This window comes from Meleagris gallopavo, chromosome 8 (assembly GCF_000146605.3).
Source record: "Meleagris gallopavo isolate NT-WF06-2002-E0010 breed Aviagen turkey brand Nicholas breeding stock chromosome 8, Turkey_5.1, whole genome shotgun sequence".
In the NCBI taxonomy this organism is placed as follows: domain Eukaryota; kingdom Metazoa; phylum Chordata; class Aves; order Galliformes; family Phasianidae; genus Meleagris; species Meleagris gallopavo.
Window position 1 is genome coordinate 5,618,705 of NC_015018.2, and position 16,561 is coordinate 5,635,265.

The following is a 16,561-nucleotide window of genomic DNA, read 5'->3' on the forward strand; positions in this document are numbered from 1 at the left end:
TTTCCTTCCTGGAAGGACACAATAAGAGCTCAAGATCCAGATTCCAGCCGCATAACTACTTCTGTAGGTAGTGTTAAAACAAACCTAGTTTTGCTTGTTGCTCTGAGTGGTCTAGCAGCTCATGATGAAGTGTTCCAGCACCCAGCGGTGATCTATTGACACTCATCTGCTGCTGTGAGTGAGGGGATGCAGTTCACATTTTGAACGCTGAATAATACGACTTTGGTTCTGAGCTGCTTCTGATTTTTAACTGCTCTTTGAAACTTCTGTCCTATCAGAAGCCCACAGAAGTTCTGTTTTATGAACCTGTGCTGAACTGATATCCCATCTTTTTGTTTCAAAGAGTAATTTCTATTTCTTTGCTCCAAACAGACGTTCATTTTCTTTCCCTTTCAAAAGAAACAGTCAGTTATGAATAGCTTTGTTGCATAATGTATTTGTTACATTCTTTTCCTTCTCAAAGACAGACGGAGAAGTGCTCTTAAAGATTATAAATCCTTAGTAATAAATAATAAAATATTTCAATTTATTTTGAGGTTTGTTTAATTTATTTGTAGCTTTGACAGGTATTTGCTGCACAGTCTTAATGAATGCCCTTCGAATATAAATAATGCATTTTTCAGGATATCTATTAAAAATGTGGGTGGTTTTTTGTTGTTGTTGTTGTTGTTGTTGTTTTTTATTCCCTTTGACTTCTACCTTGGAAAGTGTTCTGCCTGCAAATAGCTGCTGTCTGTCTTGTTTTGCTAGTATTTTCAGCATGACTCATGTTCCTGGCTCTTACTTTCTGCTATTCTTACATCTGTGAACGGCAGGCAGTGCTGCATCAGTACATGTGGTGAAGCTTGCAGAGAGGAGAGGTTAAGCCTGACCCACAGTTTATATTGTTGGAGATGGTCGTACAGTGCTGACATCCCTGTGCACTCCTGTACAAATAAATAACAATATTAAAAGAAATCCCTGATGTTAGGTGTGGTTCTGCGTTCCAGCTCACCCCTCCGTGCCACGTGAAGTGTCCCACCATAGAGTACTCTTTGCACCTTCACTGGGATATTTGCACTCATTCAGATGTCTGCTTCTGTGTAAATCACTGTTAGGGCTCTACATGGGAGAGAAGGAAACTCTGCTCATCAGCAGAAGTACTTACAGCTGATCAATATTGTGGAGCTTATTTGCCTTAAGAACACAATTGAAAGGAGCAATGTAATTCCACTTGCATATCTTTTAAGTTAGTCTTGGGAAGAGGAGTTTTTGAAGAGAAGTCTGCATTATTTGAATAATTGCAAGGTTGTCTTCCTTATAAGAGAGGGTCACTTAATCTTAAGTTACTGCTGCCTACATATCATCTTCAGGGCAGCTTGCTGTCACGGGCATCTGAGCTATCATCTTCAGTTTTGTTCTTAAGGAACATCACAAAAAAACCCCAAACCCACAACAACACAACTTCTCTTCTGTGATCAAGGCTCTGAAAACTCTGTTCACCAGCATTTGTTTGATCTTCCTTTGGTAGTTTGCCTGGCTACATTCATCTGAAGCTGGTCTACAGTGCTTGCTGGTCAGTCGGTGTTGGGGCTGCTGCTTTGAAATTGTTAAGGAAGTTCATCTTCACAGCGTGCGAAAGGGAGAACGTGGAGGTTTCTTTAGGAAGTGTTTGTAAGGAGGGATGTAATTGGCACGTCCACATGAGTGTGAGTGGCTCCACAATCTCTGCATAATTCAAAAAGTATTATGAAATGTTTCTGGAAAATTCCCTTTTAGAATGTAGAAGAGATTTAGAAAGTCATATTGGAATTTTGGAGGTACTTGTGGTGATCAAGCCATTGGGTACAGGTGTATGGGTGCAGGACCAAGCAGATCACTGGCGGCGTGGGATCAAATGGCTTGGATCTAGAAGCAGCTCAAATGGCTTGGATCTAGAAGCAGGGGGTAGGACTACAGTTAGGGGTCAGAGCTGATGTTCTGTAGGAGTTGGAACTTTTAGGTTCCACTTTCAGCTAGTGTTCTGTTAAAAGATAATTTAGGTGAAGAATTTTTTGCTGGCACTACTTGATTTCTCTTGTAAAATGCAGCTTTCTTCTGTGTTGCTCTGTTAGTACTGGAGCAAGCTGTGAAGTGCCATGTCACAGCACCTTTTGGGATGCCCCAGTTTTTGGCTTAGAAAGGAGTAAAGGAAAATCACGGGAGGAAAGCTCATTTTTTTGATGACTAAATAAGACGACAGCTCTAATTTGGGGAGCCCTGGAGCCCCACATGTTGAGGAGCTGTCTCTTTGTCCCTTGAACTCTTTCCCGTGCTTCTGCTGTATGCAGGAAAAGCAGTGTGGGGTGTTTTCCCCTTGCAGGAGGATTACGGGATGCCCACACAGCAGTGGAGCCCACGTTGGTCAGTGCTGCCATTGCTGTGTCGACCTGCCAGGTGAGCACGGCCCTGGGGTGCTGTTGTGCTCTGGCATGGGCTGCATCTCCCCATGGCATCTCCTCGACGGGCGCCAGGCCTGGCCCTGCTGTGGCAGAGACCTGACAACCTGCCACGCTGCACGTAGCTGCCAGACAGGAAATTCAGGAATATTACTGTACTTGTATCTTTCACACAGGGATATCTGAAGTTATATCAGAGATCCGAGGGTATTGATAAAGAATAACCTATGTTAATAGGGCTTGAGCACCTGTACACAGCTGTCAGGATTGTAGCAGTTAAGCCTCCCTTCAGAGTTAATAAGAATTGTGCATCATCTTCTCACCAGCAGTCGTAGGAAGCTGAGGCCGATACTAAATACGCTTCATACTTTCATGCTGTTATTTCTTTGAGCTGCTCCTTCCATCAGTATGCTGCATGCAGAAACTTGGACCCTCTCTTCCCAACGTAGTGTGCACTGAGATAATCTGAGGAACAGCTGTGAATAGCACATAAATAAAGTGACTACAGAAAAAATACTGAGCGATTGATTATCATTGTATCTTGATTTAAGGAAGCATCTTTCTTACTAAGTTTCATTTGTTCATCACAAACCCTTTTTGAATTTCAGAGTAAGAACTTGTACTCAGAAATACATAGGGGAAAGGGTTAACTCCTTAACCATTTTGTCTACAAGATCTATACACCATGGTTTCTTATTTTTAGACAGATCTGCTATTGTAACTGTATTCACCATGGACTCTGCTTTAAGTTTCTCAGTTCAACTTTCTGAGCCTGGTGTGATTGTTAGGAAATTGTGTGAATTGGTGTTTCAGCCTCTTGGGAAAGTTCAAAATGGAAATTGTGGGAAAACTTTCTGTTATTTCTGTTTGTGCTCATTGTGGCTTCGTGTGACTGCTGTAAGGCTTGTTTAGAAGAGCTGCTTCAGAAAAAGAGATGAAACCATTGTAAACTTGTAGCAGTTTGATAGAGGAGCATGGCTTTAAAAAATTAAAAATAAGTAAAAATTCAACTAAGGTAAGTTTCTTACAACTTGTCAAAGCACACTTTGCACTTCTTGTAAAGAACAGAAGGATGTAGCACAATAGACTTGGTAACTCAGGAGTTTCTACACTGCTGTCAAGTTTTCTTTCCAAAGCCTTACCATATTTCATAGGATTGTGAAATCCTTGCAGATGGTTCTGCTAGGTTTGCTACACATAACTCCTCTTTGGGCTATATTTGAGCAATCATTTATTTTAAATACCTGATGCATTGTATTTTGGCAGAAAAGATTCTTCAATACCCACAATTTTAAAATATTTTTCAACACTTAAAATATTGTATAGGTGCGGGATGAGGTGTTAAGCTATTAAAGAATGTATGCAATATATGGCATGCTGAGAAATAGTGAAAATTGAAATGACACGTTAATCTGAAATGTTTTCATGCAATTAGAATGGTAAACTCTTATGCTAGAATACGGTTCTCTTAGCTTCCTTCAGAGAATTGGATTGCATTTCCCCCCAGAATCAAGGAAAGTGTGTTCTGATTCAGCTTTGATTTGCCTTGGCACATCTCTGGGCAAGAAAAATAAGCTTAGTGTATTAATGTGGATTAAGATGTTTCATTGCAGTATTTTCTATTTCTCCAAGCATCAGAATCTGTATAAATTCATATTTTAATCCCAAACTGTTCATGTTTTCTGCTGTCCTGCTGTTGGCTAACAGTTTTTCGCCTGTAGCTGTTTTTGTCTATAGGAATGTTGCAGATCTTTTGTGTCTTAATAAACCTTAAAAGAATGGATTAAAAAAAAAAGAAAGAGGAAGAATTCTTGATATACTTGGGTGTAGTGTCTTTTGCCATTTGTGTGGGTCTACATATCTTTAGACCTGTAAGATACTTCAAAGCCTTTGAGGTTTTCTGATATGTACAACATAGAGAATTTAAATGAAAACTTGTGCTGCCAGGAAGTCAGAAGGGAAAGAGTGAAGCTCATCTTACTTCCAGCTTTGTTGGCTCTTTTCTTGGTACAGCCGTTTTTGCAATATAAAATAACTATTGGTGAATTTGCATTTTAAAGAAACAAAAACCAACAATTTGATTTTTGTCTTGTAGTCTCCCACAAAAGCTGTATATAATGCTAGACACTGGAACCAGCCGGAATCAGAGGTTCTGCCAGCACCACCGGTTTTGAAAACTCCCAGTGTCCCAGTAAGTAGACTGTTATTAGTGTATCTTCTAAGTTGCAGTGCTGTCTTTTGAAACTGACAAAAGTTACTGATATTTGGTTATGTCACAGTCATTCAGAACAAAGTCTGCTTTGTGATACGAGCCACCGATTTGGCAGGAAGGAGGTTGTCAGTGGAAATAATCTAGAGTGAGATCTTCCATATCATTTCAGTTTGCGGGTAGTTGTGTTCCCTGGTGTGCAGAAGTTAAGCTTTCTAACAGTGGACTCCATTTTATCTTCTCTGAACCTTGAGAATTAAGCTGCTAATACCTGTAAAAATCAGCAATTTGTAGGTCAAAAAGGAAAACCTCATAAAGACGTTTCCATTACTTCTCCTTTCTAAGAACAAAGTATTGTCAATTGGTGATGGGAGTCCACAGGCAAGGTGAAAGAAACAGTTTTCTTTATGTGTCTGGAAGGACCAATGTTACAGAAGGATGTATGCAAGAACTTAATAAGAGGTGAAAACAATTCGTGAAGAAATTTGTTCAAAAGCAAGCATTTGATTAGAGCTTTAAGGTAATAGGTAAGGTCTGAATACATTTTGGAATGTATTTAGACTCTGAGAATCCAGCATCTTGTGCTTATGTGTGTGTAAAAGGAGTTATGGATTATGCTGGACAGCATGGTACTTTGTCAATAAACTGTATTTCATTTGATGTGAACTTATTTCATATCTGAGAGCAGAAAATCGAAGCGAGGTTATTCTAGCACTGATATGTCTTCAGTTTTTGTGGTTTTTTTCCACCCTTGTGTGTCTTCTGTGCTGATGACAGCTCTTTGATCTACATTTCTTTTGTTTGTCCTCATCTTATTCAAAATGACCTTCCTTTGCTGTTAACCATGCTGCCTGGAAAGCACAGATGACTTGAATTGAAATAACTAATTGCACTAGCTTGGAAGAGAGCAGATTTTTCACCCTGAGCTTTTCTTTTAAACAGATGATTAAAAGTTCTTAAATCCTTCTCTCGATTTCAAGTGTGTAGGTTTGAACTGAAGCTTTTATTGCTTGCTTAATCTTTCTATTCGTACTGTTTTGCATGAAAGACTCTTGATAGCCAGCTGCAAGGCAGGTTTCCTCTGAGTCTTCTCAGGTAGTCTTGGAGCATAGCCTCTTCAGGTTAGGAGTGTTGGGATCATCCATATTCAAACAGGCCATTTTGTCTTCTGTCAGGCTTCCACTTTGGAACCATCCACGTATTAATTCAGTAATGTGGCAGAGGCTTGGTTGAAGCAACTTACTAGCAGAAGCTGTAGGAGCTTCTGATGTTATAAAGAGTATCTGAAGTTACTTCGGTCATGTTTTTTAAGCTTGATTTGTGTGTATGATCAAGGGGTAAGAGTAGTAAGAAATAAGCCTTATTCCAAATGTTCAGCAGTAATTCCTGAGCAGGTGATCCTGCAGATACAGACGAGTTTATTTTAAATTTACAAGAAGATAACATGCAAACTGCTTATGTCGAGTATTCTTTCTTATGGCTTCTTAACTCCCTTGGAATCCATTTTGAAGGGGAGGTTGTTAACCAGGACTTGGATGAGACTGTTCTGCTTCAGCAGATCTCCTGCTTTCCAAAGCTGATTAAAATTGCAGTCCTCCATTACATGCTTTCCAGGGTGGCTTATTATCGTTTTGCCTTTGGAGCCTGAGTGAGCAAACACCGAAGTGCTGCACACTGGTAGAGGCAGTGTGTAAGGAACAGTGTGTTTCGTCTTGTGTTTTAATTTTGACTGTTGATACACAAGAAGAAAGCTTTTCTTTCTAATATCCCCTGCAGCATGTAACAGCTAATGCATATTCTCTGTCTGCATCAAGTTCTTTACTACCTGTTGCTTATTCCAAATAGGTTTTGCTGTAGTTCTTGCTGTAGTATGTTGTTCCTGGAAAATATTAGTAACACAAGTATGCACCGGGCCAGTGTGTGGAGAATACCTTATTAGAGCATACCTTATCAGTTTTAGGCTTTAGTGCTTCTTTTATTTTAACGGCATGTTTTTATAGTACTACAAAAATTATATTGGTAGTCTCCTACCTGGAGACATTTTGCAGTGTGTTAGGTTGGTGAGGTACTCCCTGAGCACAGCAGTGCGCTGGCCTCCAGTAGATAGGAATGAAAGCAGTTCACACAAAGTTTTTCAGCTCCAGCTGTGCTGAAGCAGTGGTTGCTCGGTGCTGTGACCGTATCCAGACCAGTGTGCTTAATGATGGTTCAGTATAGCTACCAGCTGTACTGTCAGTCCTGGAAGCTCCAGTGAAAGGGGGGTAAAATACGCATAAGTATCAACAAATACTTGTTTTTAAACCCTTGATTGTTCTACTTACCCTAAAGCTTAAAGAACATCGGTAAGGGATTTTTTTTTTTTTTTCCAGTTTCATAATTCACTGGAGCGTTCCTGACTACTTAAAACTGTTTTTAATACTTAAAAATGCATGTAATTTCTGTTTTTATTGATTTTTTTTTTTTAAGATTAGGTACATTATCACACAGTTTAGGTACATCTTGGTAGCGTAAGGGAAGGACTAAATTGTCCCAAAATGTGAGTTTGACAATTGCACACCTGTACTGTTTCCTGATGTATGCAGTGTATGTTTACATGCTCAAAACATCTGCCCATTTTAGCACTTTCTTATTAATAGGTAAGGCTATCTTCAAAGGAGGCAATTCATAAAGATGATGGAGTTTTTAAGGCTCCTGCACCACCTCCCAAAGTGATTAAAACTGTGACAATACCTACTCAGCCCTATCAAGAGATAGTAACTGCATTGAAATGTAGGAAAGAAGACAAAGAAGTAAGTATTCTTGACAAATTTTTAAAATAAAGAATTATTGCTAATTCTAAGTACTGAAGGAACAGTATCAAAAAGAAATTTGGCTTTCCTCTTAAAGGTAATATTTCTTTATTTATACGGTTGAATGGCCTTTGTTGACTACTTAATGTTTCCTTGCACTCAAAACTGAATAGATTTTGAACTGTACTTGCTAAGTTATAATAAATTCCAAGAGCTTAAGAACTTACCTAGGTCAAAATATTTGTCTCTTCCAGTTATACACTGTTGTTCAGCATGTAAAGCACTTCAATGATGTAGTGGAATTTGGTGAAAACCAAGAGTTCACAGATGATATTGAGTACTTGCTAAGTGGATTGAAGAGCAATCAGCCCCTAAACACACGTTGCCTTAGGTAAGATACCTTAATGTCAAACATCAAGCTGGTATTTAAAAGAGCAATTGAATTAAATAAATACCCATTAAAGAAGTGGCCAAACTTTAAAATGTCATTTGGTAGTTACTCAGTGCTTCTTTTGTAAAGAATAACATTTGAATACAGTCTTGAAGATGAGTTGTGAGTAATCAGCAGCAGTACAAAGGAGAGAAGATGAAGAAAGAAATTGCTAAGTAAGGTACATCTTCAAAACTTGTTTGCCTTACTGTAAATTGAAGAAATCTTTCTTCACTGTGATTTTAAATGAGATGTCTGTTGGGTTTTTCTTATTTTTTAAAACAAAAAGTTAGTTCTAAAATGAAATCTGTAAGACAGTGAAGTTTGCTGGCTAGAATATAAAGCTAATGTGATGTGGTGATACTGCTAAATTTCCACTGGAGTTGTTGTGGCCACGGTGCTTGTTGGAAGCTTTCCTAAGCTGTCTTTGAGTACTGATGCTGCTTTTAATGTTCAATTTACGTTTTATTGCCAAGTTAGTATCAGAGAAGTTACAGTCATGCGTTGACAAAGTTTATTCACAACAATACTGGTTTCTATTGTCTGAACATAAAATTAATTGGAATGATGTTCTGTAGCCACATAATAGTTTATCTCGACTTCATACTTCTGAAATTTCCTGTTTACCACAACTGAAATGCTAGAGAAAGGAACAACATGATTCCACAGACACAAGTGATAAGGATGCTTGGAGACCTGTCTGCAATGAGAAAGAGCTTTATGCTCTTTCTCCTTGCAGGAGAGCTATTACAGAAAAAATTTATTCTTCTTGTTCCCTGAAAACAGTACTGAATATTGTTGATTTAGCATAAGCTCAAGTAATCTGCTTTCCTGTTTCTGTGTACATCATAGAGAAAACATACAAGTACCTCGGTGGTAGTTCAGGACTGTCTTTCACATCAAGTGCACCTCCTGGTATTGTGAGCATCCTAAGGCTTTCAACTGACTTCTGACTTCACGTGTTTTTATCAAGGAGTGCAACTTAGATAAATATCATAAATGCTTTTCTTTCAATTAATAAATTAAAAGAAATTCATTTTTCCAAAGGAAAATGGTGTAGCTCTAATTGATGCCATTGTGATGGGAGAAAGGCTACTTGTTCTCAAAACACCATACTGTATGAATCTTACGGTGTTTCCTTACTAGTCAGAGAAGAGTTGATGGCAGTATTGCTCCCACAGTACCCCATGCTGAAAAGCACTGTATTTTTAAATAGTCTCTGTGTTGGGCTGCTGTGCTGGGAATGACAAAGCAATTTTCTAACAAAAATATGGGAGAAACTTCCATCTTGTAGAAAAAAACTGTTATGCTATTTGATTAGACTAATATATTAACACTGTAGTGTTTCCATCATCTCTGAATGTAGCAGTAAATATTAAATGATTGTGCTTGGTTGTTTGTTTGGTTTTTTTTTTATCTTTTAAAGAAGTACCACTGGACATGGGTAGGATTAATCAGTCAGTTAAACAGATAGCTATTAGATAATGATGGGAGCTCATGTTTATAATTCTGGATTATTCCTTGATCCACAGTGAGCTCTCCTGTAGCTCTAACTCAGTTTCATGCTTAATCTATAAACACTTTATTTTCAAGTTAATTATTTCAAATTTTGTTTGAAAGAAGTAAGTTCAGGCTACACTTTCAAATTGGTTTCTAGCTGACCTTAAAATAAGTAAACAGGATACAGTATGGTGCTGGTAAACAACTGTTGAATAAATGCTGCTCTGCTCTCCAGTGCTGAAGTTCGTTTAAACAAGTTTCAGAATTTAGAACATAGCTCCTTGAGCTGTGTTTCTTAGACTTGTTTCACTACAGTTCTTGTAAATGTGGTGATTTTAGCTCTAATCCAGAATTCATTTTCTCTAGTGTAATCAGCTTGGCGACCAAGTGCGCCATGCCCAGCTTCCGGATGCATCTGAGAGCACATGGGATGGTAGCCATGGTTTTCAAAACACTGGATGATTCCCAGCACCATCAGGTATGTATCCATTGTGCGTTTTATTACAGTTTGACTATAGCTGTGTATTTCTTAAAAATTTTGTGTACGCCTTATTTGCAGTCAAGCATCATGTATAGAGTGTATCCCAAAACAAAAAAACACCACCTTTTAAAAACTTACTTTATCATAGTTGTTTTTTTTTCTTCAAAACAGATCTGAAGGAAAACTATGTATTACATTCAAATAAAAGACTTAACATTTTTAAAAAATCCTTTGTTTTTGTTTAAAGATGTCTTCAGTGCTACACCTGTAGCTTATATGAATTGCTTCCCTTGCTTTGGCTGTGATGGGTAATATGGCACATCTGGTGCTTGTCTCCTTGAGCAGTGCTATAGTTGCATTCGTGGGGTGTCTTGAGTACGTGCAGTGTTCTGTGATAAAACAGGAAAAGTGACCTGGAGGTTGAAAACTGAAGCAGTTTGGCTTTCCTTATCAGTTTCGTAAGCTCAATTCAGCTGTAGCTTGTGGGTAGCAGTACTTTTCTGCTAGTGATTGACAACTGTGGAATTTCCCACCAAGAATTGCTATGAAAGCTTAATGTGGGAGAAGTTACTAGAAGCAGATAGTAGATATATGTATACCCAGTCTGCTTTATTGGTTTTCCAATAGCTATCACAGAGTGACAGATGTTGCAGTAGAAAACTTGGTAGGAATAAACGTTTAAGGAGATTGTACTTGTTATCTTACAGTGGGGTGAGGGAGAGGGTAGAAGGAGCGTGAAGTGAGGAGAGGAGCTGTAGAGCTCTAGGTAGCTAATTTTAGAATAATAGTTTATTTTCCCTCTTCCTGGCAAATTAGTAATGGCTAATTGTAAGACACACGAACCAGATTCAATGTGTTCATTGTTCTGTGAGTTGTTGAAATAGTGCTGAGTGACACTAGCAATAAATATAGTCACGCTGTTTAAGATGGGTACCACCACTGAGCTGCAGGAGATGTGCAGAGGATAGCTACAGTTACTTGGAAAATGTACAGGCTTGCTCAGTGTATTTTAGGCTGTCACTTAACAGTTCCCATTATTCCTTCATTTTCAAAAGAACTAGCACATGCAGTTCAAAAGGAAATTGCATGCTATTATTAGGCTGCAGTAGCAAAGAGCATTGATTCTATTCACTCTTTTCAGTGTATCTTCTGATGCTCCCTTCTGTCTGGGGGAAAAAAAATGGAAGTTAATGTAATAACGTACTTAACATTTTAATGTATATTTCTTGGTATATATTATACACTATTACAAAATCACTAATTTAACAAACTAATAATAAATTCTAAAAATACATGTTCGGAATACTGTCAGTGTATGTTTCAGCAATGGCTTTTTTTTGTATAACCTTGCTGTCTTTTTAAACTACCCATTCATTCACTTATTGTTTCGCTACAATTGTAAGTTCTTTAAAATCAAAAGAAATTTCTCCACTGAATCGTAGTGCAAGGTAACTCAATAACAAATTGTGTTACACTGAACTTAGGTGGCTGACATTGTTTTAACATGAATAGGGACCTCAGGGGAAAAGAGCACAATTATTTTGTTGATACCTTTGGCATATAGTATTTTGGATGTGAGGGAGTACTGTCATAATGATACGGTTTGGTGTATCCTGCATTCACTTGTACTGTACAGTGGAATAGGCTGAGAAAGGAGATGAGTTGCTGATTTCCATAAGAATATAAAATAGTAGATGCAGAGCAATTTTTCAATAAAGAAAGCAACATAGCTTGTTATCTTCTTGAGCTGTGTTGAGTACTTGTTGGATGTAGTTTGCTTATACATTTCTCTTCTAAGCTGCAATTTGATTTTTTTTTTTTTAGGATGACTTTTCTCTTTAGCTGTGTTTTAAAGGCTATGGAATATTGTTCATTTTTCAAGTAAAATCTGTATTTTCATTACAGTTGTCAGTAGTTAAGCACAGAAATGTGATTTTGTAATGTCTTGAGCATGTGAACAAAAATAAAATTTTTAAAAGGGTGCATTGAATGTAGCACTGAACCCCAGAAAATAACCATCTGGTCCTGTAAGTTGGGGTATAAATAGAATGAGCAAGGGAAGACAAAGATGAGAGTGGGTGTAGTTGGCCTGCAGTTTCTGGAGTAAATGTTCAAATGGGTTGTCTTCCTGAATACTGTAGAACAGATAGCAATAGTAATCTGCCTTAAATTCTGTTTAGAACAAATCCTTGCTTTACTCTTTCCTCCCCTCCACAACCTTCATTTGGAAGAAGGATGTGTTTTGTTTTTAGTGTTGTCAGCAATAAAACAGGAAAAAAACCAAAAACAAATGAAACAGGGCACAGGTTTACTGTTGCAATACGTAAGAAGGTTGGTTTTGTTTTGTTTTTGTTTTTTTTTTAGTGCTTATGATTATTTATTTTAGGATCAAAAATGACTTGTGCAGATGTTTTTCTTCCCCCGTTCTCAAGTTATAATTCTCTGTAGGGTTGTGCATGAGGTTGTCTGAAACCTATGTAAATAACTGTCTTGAACACTTATTCATCAGAGCAAAATTGTTTGAATTCAAGAGTTACTGTTATTTAAGATTAAACCAACCTGTAAGAAAACTGACTTTTAGTAAACTGTATCAGTAACACAACAGATAGCTGAAGCAGATCTGTTCTGCAGTAAAGCACCATGACTATCCAAAGATCTTATTTTGCAACTTGATCGTTTTCCTCTTGCAGTTGAGCATTTGGGAGTTTGTTGGCCCGGTTGTCTTTAGGTTTTCCTTGTTGCAGGAGTCTAGTTCTTGTTACACATACCTACTCCACTCCTTTTTGCAATCTGGCAGTCCTCCTGTAACCTGAAACATTCCATATAATATCCTAGCCCCCACCTTGATTCCTTTTTAATCTGAGCAAGTTAAAACCTGGGTTGGAAAGTCTGAAGGGAAGCGATGCCAGGTGCTTGCATGGAGGAAAAGCCATGACTTGCTGTGCAATAGAAAGTCAGCTGGATTGCAAAGAAGGAAGCCTGAGAGAAACAGGAGTTTGGTACAGTCTTACGGAATTAGTCTGATTGCCCTTATCAGGCTTGTAAGTATCTGCAAAGCAGAGTATTCTAAGTAGTGATCCAAGAGCAGTCTCTGCCTTTTTGAAATGCCGAAACGTTAGTAGTCCATACCCTAAATTCTGCAGTTGAGAGAAACTACTCAACTCTCAGCTACTGCGTAAATTTCACTTGTCAGAAACGAAGTGTCCTTTGGGGGTTTGAGCAGCTGAGTAATGCTGTTCACTAGAAGCTCGTTCTGTCTGTTCTAGGAACTGCCATTCTGAAGGAACAAAAAGTGCAGTCATCTGCCAGTAACCTGAAATTTCTTACAGTTTAAAACGAAATAGAATTTCTGTAATTTAAATGATAAAATTGCAAGTTTATTGGTGAAAATAAATAGAAGTTAAGATAGTGTCTATCTAGGCAAGCTGTGTATACTGCTTCCTGCCTTACATGGTCCAGCTGACAAAGCTGGAATAGGGATATTCAAAGCTAAGCTTCATTTCTTAAAAACAATCCTGTGCCTTCAGGTTATACTGTGAAAGAAGATGTAGATTTAAAAACTCTTGCTCCCTTCAGTATTCCAGATGCATTTTATTCACCTCTGCCCTCAAGGGTTTCCCTGTCTCAGCCAAGAAGGCATTTTAGCATACTTTTTGATAGACTGTCAGCTGCCTAATCCTGCTTTGGAGATGCTGGTACTGCCTGGTATGACCAGGTATGATTACTGCTTGCTTCTAAAATAGAGGCAGCTAATGATTGCTTTGATGGTTGGCTGAACTGTTAACAAAATGTTAATCTGTTATAATCCAGAAATTCAGCTCTTTCCTGTTGAGCCTTACAACATGTACTTCCCAGACTTTAGTTGTGTGATGTGTATTTAACTTTTCTGCATTTTAAATTTACCATTCATGAAATAAATAAATAAATAAATAAATTGAAATACATACATGCAGCATATTGACTCTTCTTTCCCACTTGAGTTCAGTCAGTTACTCCAAAGAAAACTGATAGACTCCCCCCTCCCTCAGCTGTCTAAAAAGGTTTATGGAAGTACTGTGCCCAGCACAGCTCGACTCTCTGTGTACATTTTTACTCTTTCTTGTTGCTTGGAGCTCATCTGGATAGATGGCTCTCTTGGCACCAGTACTGTACTTGCCAGCCCTAGCGACAGATAGCTTTGGTCTGATCTCTTTGCTCTTACTGTCATTTGTCTTTTCCTGACAGCCCCCTTCTGCCTTTGCTTTTCTGGATCCTGGTGAGGATGAGTTACAACTCCTTGAAGAAGATTTAGGTATTCTTTAGTCAGTAAGAGGTCCCTATAGAACATTTCTGTTAATTCTTTGTAAGATAGGGATGGTTGAGCTAATAGCATTTTCTAGTTGAAAAACTGACGTGGGAGGAAGGACTCTTGGTTTGTACTCTCTCTGCTTCTAAAAAGCAGTATTCACATGGAAATGAAATGTGTTTGTGCAGGAAAGGTTTGGGTAAGTGTTGACTGATAGACCTGCTTGGCAGAAATGGAGTGTATGTCATCAGGTGCTTTTTTGTCTTCCTTTCCCACCCTTATGATCTTTCTGATGCTTTCTGTCACTAGTTGAACTTACCTAACTTGAATTTGCACCAACATTGGCACGTACCACAGTCTTTTTACTTTGTTCCTCTGCCATCTGTCTCTTCCATAATTCTCTGTTACCAGAGTTATCATTATTCATTTGCAGCACTGAATCTCTCAAAAGCAGAACAACCTGCTTTTCAACCTGAGCTTTATGAATATATTGAATTATTTGTCTCATTCCTGTGAGTTAGAAACTAACTACAGTGAATCAATTGATGTACCAGAATAAATACTTATGCAAGTGCTAGTGGAGATGGGGACATGTCAGGTGTTTCCTGTTGTAGATAGGTGAGTGCTGATGGCATGGCAATAGAGGTGGAACCTTTCCACCAACGTTCTGCTACATGTTGTTGCTGTGTGACAGATGGCTGCAGAGGGGCAGTCTGATGGAATGTGTCTGACATGAAAGTATGCATGATGCAAAGGTCTGTCACTGAATTTCTCCATATGGAAAAAATGGCACCCATTGACATTCATCAGCACTTCCTGAATGTTTATGGAAACCAATAAGTCTCTACAGTTTCAGCAGTAGCAGCAGTGGCTCACCTCCACTGATACAGATTTTTACAAGCACAGCATGCAGCTCTTGTTCGTTGCTGGCAAAAATTCATAACTGGTGGTGACTATGTTGACCTCTCTGTAAGTAGTGTTAGTGTGCTCTTTGTATCTGTTGTAGTTTCTATGGAAATAAATAGGTCGGAGTGACCTACATATGTTTTCATCTCATTAAAAATTGTATAACTTCTTTAATGTGCTTATTAAAAATTATTTTCTTTTTTTTTTCTTTCCCAACCCAAGAATTTGTCCCTTTGTACAGCAGCTCTAATGTACATCTTGAGTAGGGATCGTTTGAACATGGATCTAGACAGAGCTAGTTTAGATCTGATGATACGGCTGTTGGAATTGGAACAAGATGCTTCTTCTGCCAAGCTGCTGAATGAGAAAGACATGAATAAAATTAAGGAAAAGATTCGGAGACTGTGTGAAACTGTTCACAATAAACATCTTGATCTCGAAAACATCACGGTGGGTATCACGCTTTTGTTTGGAAACATTGACAATAGCGAAATGCTTAATAAAATGGAATTGATAAGCACCAACCTTCATTTCCTGTCTCATAACTCACAAGTCACGGCACTATCCAATTTTTCTGTATATGTGATTGCACTGCATCACTTCTGAGCTTAACATTTCCTTTATGGAAGATTTTTAGAAGGATAAAGTTGTGTTCTTCAGCTGTGTGATTCACCGTTGGCTATTGGTAGGAGTGTAGTTCGTTACAGGTAGCTATTAAAAACCAATAAGATTTGAAATAATTATGTTTCTGGATTACATTTAGTTTATTTGACTTTCTTTGCTTAAATCTACGAACAGTAGGGTTGTAACGTGAGAATAAGAGTGTTGTGTGCTAAACTGAAAATGTGGTCCAAGTACCTGCATTTAAAGTAAATAAAGAGAGCTGTCTTTCAGAAACCAGTTTCTCTCTGCTGGAAGTGCAGTGGCAGATGTATCGATAAGCTTAAGTTTAGATGAGGGCTGTTTGTTTTATGCTTCCTTTCTCAAGCCTACTATGTATCTTTATGTATCTTTAGCTTGTGCAGAGCGAGCACATTTTTGTCTAAAAGTAAATTTGACCATGATTTGATGCTAGTGTCAAGCTAGTCTGAAAAATAAAATGTAAGTTGCAAGTCTTTTTGAAAGAGCATCTTCAAAGAAAGAGGAACAAATTTGACTAGATGTGTGGTCAAAGAGGCACAAATTACTGATGTTTTCTTGTTTTCACCCTGTTTCAGTGTAACAAATGTTAGTATGATCTTAATATCTTCTTATAAGTTCTTTAATATTTCAGAAGTTCTTACTGGGTTTTTGTTATTTTTAATCTAACACCTACATTGATGAGAGGTTTCTAATGTATTGATTATGAACTGAACTTTCCAGAGCTTCATCTCTGTAACAAACGTTTCAACTCCTGTTGGTAACCTTAAGATTGTTTTCTATTTTATGGTAGTTTGAAAGATACTCTGCATTGGTGAACTGGCATTTTCTTTCGTAGTTGTAGTGAACCTACTTTTGTCCTTGAAATTCTAGGGATTTCTTTGTCCTTTTAGCACCCCATCACC

General features: G+C 38.0%; 1 protein-coding gene across 3 annotated transcripts in view; it reads left to right on the forward strand.

Moving 5' to 3' along the window:
* WAPL (WAPL cohesin release factor) overlaps positions 1-16,561 on the forward strand; it is a 60,195-nt gene that overhangs the window by 28,936 nt on the left and 14,698 nt on the right. For 2 of the 3 annotated variants that reach the window (XM_003207836.4, XM_010714197.3), the window contains exons 5-9: positions 4,513-4,608; positions 7,263-7,415; positions 7,670-7,806; positions 9,712-9,823; positions 15,240-15,467. In XM_003207836.4, the coding sequence (XP_003207884.2) occupies positions 4,513-4,608; positions 7,263-7,415; positions 7,670-7,806; positions 9,712-9,823; positions 15,240-15,467 (726 nt within the window). The remainder of the gene's footprint in view (positions 1-4,512; positions 4,609-7,262; positions 7,416-7,669; positions 7,807-9,711; positions 9,824-15,239; positions 15,468-16,561) is intronic. The other variant, XM_010714198.3, reaches the window with a different exon arrangement.